The following is a 7,627-nucleotide window of genomic DNA, read 5'->3' on the forward strand; positions in this document are numbered from 1 at the left end:
ACCAAAACTTCAGCAACAGAAACCCAGCCGACAGCGGCCTCGGTGAGGGTGAGGGGTCGGCCCCTCCCTGGGAGCGCTGGCAGTGCGCTTGGCCCTGCTGAGTCGGCAGACAGCCTCACCCACCCATCTGCCTTTCCTCCTGGGGTGAGCCTCCTCCCGCACTGCCAGAGGCTTCCTCCTTCCCTCCCTGAGGAAGGAGTGGGAGGGGGCAGTCCTAGTCACAGACAGCTGCAGCGGCGCCTCGCCTCGTCCCCACCAGTCACCCCAGAGCAAGCAAACGGCTCCCCTCCCTTGAGAATGCGGGAATCCAGGAAGGCTCTGATTGGCTAGGTCTGGGTCACGTGCCCACGCGTGGTTTAGGGGGCTGGGGGAGAGACCTCCCGCAGAGGAAGGGAGGCGGGCTTTTACCAAAAGGGGGAAGGGATGCTGAGTCCGAAAAACCCACAGATGTCCGCCCATCTGCCATTTACTGAGTACTTCTCTGTCAGGTCTTGTGTTAAGTGCCTGGAGGAAACGGGCCCAGAGAGGGAAAGGAACCTCTCCAAAGGCACACAGCTTGGAAGGGGCAGTGCCAGTATTTGAACCCCTGGTGGTCCTAAGACCTAGTGCTGCATCTTCTCTCACCGTGGGGTCTTGCAGCTGCTTCGTGGTAGGGCTGGCGCTGAAACCCACCGCAGGCTCTCTTTCCCTTAATCACAGCTGCTGCTTATGGGCAGCTGGAGGGGAGGGGGGCCGAGTTCTCCAAAGCCATCGGGTCCCTGGGCACTGGCTGTGCCATCCCTGCAGTAGTGACGAGCCAGTGTCTGCTCTGTGTGCAGGAAACTACAACCTCACGAGCATGCTGCCCACAGCCCCCGACATGGCCCAGTTTAAGCAGGGAGTGAGATCCGTTGCTGGAAAGCTCTCCGTCTTTGCTAACGGAGTCATGACTTCGATTCAGGTTAGTGAAACGGGGATGACGTTAACTGAGTTTGATGGTGGGTTCATAATTTTGAAAATGAGATTCAGACCACTCTTCAAATGCTGGAAAATCAGCTTTTATATTATTGATTTATATGTTTGCTACAGTGTAACCCAGGACATCATGAAAACCAGAAATTATAATTTCATATTTGTTTAAATTTTCTAATTTATGACTCTAGAGGAATTGTTACAGGAATTGTCATGATCATGACCTACTTTTTTCCTATATTGAAACAGAAATATTAAGAAGAAAATAAAAAATTACCCATAATCCCACCTCACACGGCAGGCTCCCGTTAATATTTTGGTTTATTCTATTTTAATTCTAGATTTCTGTGCATACCTGTTTAACATTTTTAAAGGATTATATTGTGTCTGTGGTTTTGCATCCTCTTCTTTCTTCATGATGTTTTGTTATAGGCACTTCCATGTAGTTAAAATTCAGAAACCACATTCTGTTGAGTGAAAATAGATGTAATTTATTTAAATATTCCCCGAGTTGGGTATTTAGATTGTATTTCAATCTTTTAAAGGAGGCAAGGGTGGAACATGCTCATGTATAACGCTTTAAGGCTGGCTCTGATTATACGAAAGCTATTTGGTGAACCTTCTTGCTTACGTCACGTTATTTTAGGACGCTATTATTAAAGTAAAACATGGCTGTAGGGAGTAGGACCTAATCGACGTGGACTCTGCTGCCTCTGAAGGGGGCTCCCGGGTTGGGGAGGTGCCCCCACTGTGGAGAGTTCCTCGGCCCTGGGGCTCCTGCTGTTGGTGACACAACCTTTGGTTAGAATTTGCAGAGCTCTTTCACGTCCCTTAGGTCAGCCGAGCCCACATCAGTCCTTCCACGGAGGTGACATCCCTATTTTTTATAGGTGATCATCCCCAGTTTATGGATTGAAAAACAGAGGCACAGAGAGGTTAAGGTGCTCCTGCAAGATCACTCAGCTGAGCCAGAATTTCAGGGTTCCTCTGTCCCCCCATCACACCTGCCCCCTGGAGGGTGCACCATGGGGCCCTGCACCCCTCACCGTCCTTCCCACAGCCCAGGGGTGGCAGCGCGGGCGCCAGGAGCTCCCAGTTCCCCCTTCCTCGGGTGCAGGTTCCCGTCACTGCGGCACCCCTTTTGGTGATGCTGAGAAGAGGAACTGATGCTGATAGTCGTAAACTTCCGTGTTGGTTCTTTCTGTAGGATCGCTATGGTTCTTAATACTGACGTTGCGATATGTATTTCCTGGAGAAATTCCTCTTTAAATGAACTGGTGACCACATCACAGACTGCAGTGAAGACCAGCCAGTTTTGTGGATTGTTTTGCTACTTTTTCACAGGGTATACATACATCACTGATTTTTAATATTTCTTTTGAGAAATTGTTATTTTTGATGTAGTAGAAGCTTCCCTGCGATTTCTGTTTTGCGTGACTTCCTGCACACACCTTCCTTCTGGCATATCCGTTGCACACCCCTGCTTTATTTTCTTGGACTCTTTGGTTCCAACAGCTGGGGGTCTGGAAACAAGGGCTCCTCCACCTCTCCTTGGGGGCGGGGGTGTCTCAGTGCTGTGAGGCTCATGGGCTAAGGGTTACCAGCATCAGCTGATACGAGGAAGGCCTGGAGAAACAAAATTCACGACATATATTTCATTAAAAAGGGAACAAAAAATAAAAACAAAAGACCAAAAATGGCTGGTGTCTAATTTGACAGATTGCTTCATTTATATTTCCACATATTAAGGTGATTTCAAAATACTGTTTAAAGACGTCTGTCCCTTTGAAATTGTTTATTTTGGATGATCAACAAATTTAAAAATAATTTTCAGTGAGTGCTTTTAACAGCCTAAGCTTCTGCACTGCCAAGCAAATTAATTTTTTGACAAGGCGTTGCTGTTTGAATTTATGAGAAATGTAAGATGAGAACTCCCTAAGTGCATTTATAAATTGATATAGTGTACAGAAGTAAAAATGAATACGGTAAGAAGACACACCCACAGAAAATATTCCAGTACATGGTAAAATAGCGATTGTAATTGGGTAGTTTTCTTAACATCTTTTATCTTAATCTTGGTTTTCAAAAAATTACAGAATGTGTACAAATGAATAAAAGAAAAATAATTTGGCTGTGTTTTAGACAGCATTAGAATATATTGTTCAGCACATTAAAATATATTTGAAATTTGATGAACCAGAAATGTGGTTTCAACTGAATATTTTGTGAATTTTTCTTAAAAGCTCAAATTTGTAGACTTCTAAATATAATAAACAGTTGCGGCAGATCGTGTTGCCTACTTTTTTTTTTTAACGAAAGCTTTCCTAATGAATCATAAATCAGAGCTCATGGTGTAACATTGGTGCGTACTTGATTAGCACGTAATTCCAGATGGATCTGTTTTTAGTGTGTGTGTGAGGCCTGAGGTGCAGCTGTCCTGAACTGGGATGTTGTCCATAGCGCCGGAGCAGGGCGGGAGCCCTTGTTGGAAGTGAGGGTGTGCAGAGTGGCGTCTTTTAGGCCCAAAACGCTGCTCTAACAAGGTGCCACAGCCCAGACAGCCTAAACGGTGGAATGTACTTTCTCACAGTCCTGGAGGCGAAAAGTGCAGGGTCAGGGTGGTTTTGGAAAGGACTCTTTCCCTGCCTTGCAGACAGCTGCCTTCTCTTCTGTGTCTCACCCGGCCTTTCCTCGGAGAGAGCCAGAGGTCCCTCTGTTGTCCCTCCCCCTTATTATAAGGGCACAGTCCTGTGGGCTCTGGGCCCCTTTAACCTTAATTACCTCCTTAAAGGCCCCATCTCCAAATGCAGGCATGTTGAACTTTAGGGGGACACAATTCCATCCATAGCAGTGTCCATGAGACGCTCCCACACTGAGTTAGCCCTGCTCCAGGCTGGGGCCTGGGCTCAGTCCACCTGCAGGAAAACCTCCGAGCAGGTTATGTTCCCATTTTACGGAGGGAGCGAGTGAGACTCAGTGAAAGGTCCTCCCCCGACTCTGAATGTGGCCTTGCTTTTCTCCATCATTGAACTTCTTCACACAGAGGGCCTCTGGACTGCAGGGCCGGGGCTGGCAGGAGCCCCATCTGGGTGGGCTCGCCCCACCTCACAGCACTACTCGCCCCATGGTGTTTTGTTTCGTAATCAATTTGCGTGAGTGCTTCAAATAGTAAAGATGTTAGTTAATAATTGCTCTAACAAATCACATTTGGGATCTATTGATTAAAAAAGAAAATGGTGGGCTTCCCTGGTGGCGCAGCGGTTAAGAATCTGCCTGCCAATCCATGGGACACGGGTTCGAGCCCTGGTCCGGGAAGATCCCACATGCCACGGAGCAACTAAGCCCGTGCGCCACAACTACTGAGCCTGCGTGCTGCAACTCCTGAAGCCCGTGTGCCTAGAGCCCGTGCTCCACAACAAGAGACGCCACCGCAATGAGCAGCCCGCGCACCGCAACGAAGAGTAGACCCCGCTCACCACAACTAGAGAAGGCCCGCGCGCAGCAACGAAGACCCAACGCAGCCAAACAGTAATTAATTAATTAATTATTTAAAAGAGGAAGTAAATGGTGATATGACAGAGTCCAAGGACCTGAAGGAAACTGGCCGAGGTTGGGCTGTAAATGTAAGGGTTAAGCAGTGGTGCTTTGAAAAAGACATCGATTATGCTTTTGTTCTTGAGAGCAAAGCCAGTGAGGGCCAGGAATTTCTGTGAAATTGGGAAAAGCAAAGGGAGGGAAAGGGGAAGGGGAAGGGGATGTTTTACCAGAACAAGCTCTCTGTGAAAATGCAGCATTTTCTGATCACCTTGAAGAGCTGTTGGGAATGTAGGTAAATGGATGTGAATGGAGATGTAGGTGCTGCCTGGAGGGGGCTTTCCCAGTGAGCTTGAACACAACAGTGAGACCATGGGACTCCCAGAGGTGGGGGGAGCCTGGGGGCCCTGGGTGACGCTGGGGGCCCGAGCAGAGCCGACCTGAAGGCCTCAGACGGACGCCAGGACTCCGGCCAGACTCCCCCCTCCCACTTGCTTACAGGCAGTTTGAGGCTTCAGTACACCCGTGTCCTTCTCGCCTCTGGACGCTCAGCCTGAACACCTGGCTCCAATGTGACTCTCCCCCAAATCGTGCGACGCCACCTTGGGACCCCACGGTCTCCTCGCTGGCCCCTTCCAGCTGTCAGCGCCTCCCCAAGACCTCCACTGTGCCGGGCCCCTCCGGCCCCTCCACTGGGCTGGCCTCCTGGGTGCTGGCCAGCGTGCCCCTCCTCCCACCTAAGGCCCCACCCTCAGGTCTTCTTCCTTCTCAGTGACCCCGATCTCCCTTCTAGAAATTGCAGCCCTCCCCCGACACTTCGGATGCCCCAGTCCTGCTCTCCTTTCGCCTTTTCCCGCAGTTCCCTCCCTCGTCCTGTTTGTTGATTGTGTCTTCCCAGCACCGGTAGAACACAAGCGCCCGGAGGACAGGATTGTTGGTCCATCTGGCTCACGGGTTCTGCCAGTGCCTAGAACCATGCTGGAACACATTTTGAGGGAAGGAATTCCATCCTCCCAGCCCCAGCCCCGCCCTGCGGAGGGGGATGTGCTAGCGGGACAGGAGATGCTGAAGCAGGAGCCCGGCCGGGCCTCAGGCAGGACGCTGGGGCTCGAACACCCTGGGGCTCGAACCCTGGACAGACTCAACCGGCACCACTAACCCTGTGCCGCAAACCCTGTTGTAGGCACATTGTCCAGCCATCTCTTTCACCACCACTCGTTTTGGGTGGTTCACAGCGCTTTCCCTGCCCACACCCCCAAGAGCCCGGCGGGCGCACTGCCACAAAAAGCAGGTTGCTAAGGTGAGCAGATGGGTGACAACCTCCCAGGACACACGGTGGGCAGCGGCAGTGGCGTAAGAGGATTCGGGAAGCCCGGCGTCCGGGTCTGGGTCTGCCACTGGGACTCGGGGTGACCGTGACCTCCCAGGGTCAGACCCTGAGGCCCCAGCCCTCCCCAGCGGTGCTCCTGTGCTCAGGATGTGGGGTCACTGACCTTCCTCCCAGACCCGAAAACTGCTCTGCTCTCTGTGGTTACATGGCTCAGACACGCTTGTTTGCACTGAGTCATGTGATCGATTTGCAAAGGCACCTGTGCTTTCTCCCGTCCCTTCCATTCCGGGTCCATTTTCCTCTATTTGTAGTTCTTATCGTTCTGCCCGCCCAGGTCGTTTGTCTCGCTGAAAACAACAGCGCAGTGGCAGCAACACCAGCCGTGGGCCCGGCCTGGACAGATGGATGGACAGACGGACGGAGACACCGGGGGTATCTCTGACCACACAGGCTCCTCCCCTGGCCACCACCCTCTGTGCTGGTCCCTCTCCGGGGCCCGAGGCGCCGGGTCATGGGGGCCCCCTGCGCGCTGTGTGTCCCAGCTTTGCCCTGAGGATTTGGTGCTGACTCCCCACGCCTGGGTGTCACCCTTTTCCTGCCCCGTCCCCACCCTGCTGCCTGCACTAGACATGAGCTCAGTCTTCTGAGCGCCCAGTTCCTCTCTCGCACTCTCGGACCATCCTGTCGGCTGGGTCACTTCGCCCTCGTCTGCACCACGCACCGCAGGTGTGGGCACTGGCCTCCCTTTCAGCGGCGCAGACGGCCCCAGGCCGCACGTGGGGCTCAGGCACCCAGGGCTCCGCCTGAGTTTAGGTGAACCCTGCCGGGCATTCGAGTCCACCCCTCCTCCCTCACACCGGCCCCTGCGACCCCTCGCCTCCCCAACGCACCCGCACCTGGTCCTCCAAGGACCACCGGGGCCTTGGTGAGGGCGGCACCTGCCAGGCCCCTGCCCCGCTGCTCTGGCCGCCCTGCTGCCGCGCCCACCTTCCGCATGCGGAGAGCTAGTGCAGAGCCTCCTTCCCACGTGTGCCCAGCCCCACGGCCTCCACCCGAGCTGGCCCCCGCTGTCCCCGGCCAGGGGGACTCTGCAGCCCCGGGGGCCCCTCCTCCAGCTGCTCACTTACACACACAGGCCATGCCGCCCCCCCAGCTTGCGCCCTCCGCCAGCTGCCTCAGAGTGGTCCACAGACCCCTCGGGTCGCCTCCCCGTCGGCCCCCTGCGGGCCCAGGGGCAGCCAGGCTCTGTCCCTCCTCTGGGCCTTTCCCCAGTGGCGGCCTCTGCTGGGAATAACCCTCACGGGTGGTGGTGAAGAGCTTGTTCAGGAGGTGAACAGGCTACGAGGGGCAGTGACAGTCTCCCCACTTCATCGTCCAAATGGGGAGGAGAGCAGGGCCCACCGCCTCGCGGGCGATGGGAGGAACCACAGGAAGTGCATGAGGCGCCTAGTGGGGCCCCCCTGCACACAGTAGGCCTGCAGCTTGGGCCCTTGGGTGAGGCCCCCGAAGGTAGGTAAGCATCCCTGCCTTTCTTCACAGAGAAAGCACGGAGGCACGGAGTGTGCCCAGGATGGGTAAATGCGGGTATGGGGGGTGTCAGCCTGGGGTCCCCCTCTGCAGGGCGGCCTCACTGAAGTAGTCTCACTGCTTCCTTCACTGAAGCACCCACCGTGTGCTCTCAACACACACCCGAGTGACCATCATCCAGCGCCCAGCAGGCTCCCTGTGCCCATTCTGTCCCTGTTCAGGCCTCTGTCCTGCCCCCTCCCCGAGTTCCTCAGGCTTTGGAGGGGAGGCTGAGAGAGGCCCAAC

General features: G+C 54.0%; 1 protein-coding gene across 3 annotated transcripts in view; it reads left to right on the forward strand.

Annotated features, from left to right (window-relative positions):
• The window catches only part of ARFGAP3 (ARF GTPase activating protein 3), a 50,792-nt gene extending 47,554 nt beyond the window's left edge, over positions 1–3,238 (forward strand). For 2 of the 3 annotated variants that reach the window (XM_081248369.1, XM_081248368.1), the window contains 2 exons: positions 819–940; positions 2,159–3,238. In XM_081248369.1, coding sequence (XP_081104495.1) covers positions 819–940; positions 2,159–2,176 — 140 coding nt within the window. In that variant the 3' untranslated portion in view covers positions 2,177–3,238. Of the gene's footprint in view, positions 1–818; positions 1,136–2,158 lie in introns of those variants that run through there. The other variant, XM_081248370.1, reaches the window with a different exon arrangement.
• The last annotated feature ends 4,389 nt before the right edge of the window (positions 3,239–7,627 follow it).

Source organism: Mesoplodon bidens (genome assembly GCF_964165515.1).
Source record: "Mesoplodon bidens genome assembly, chromosome: 11".
Lineage (NCBI taxonomy): Eukaryota > Metazoa > Chordata > Mammalia > Artiodactyla > Ziphiidae > Mesoplodon > Mesoplodon bidens.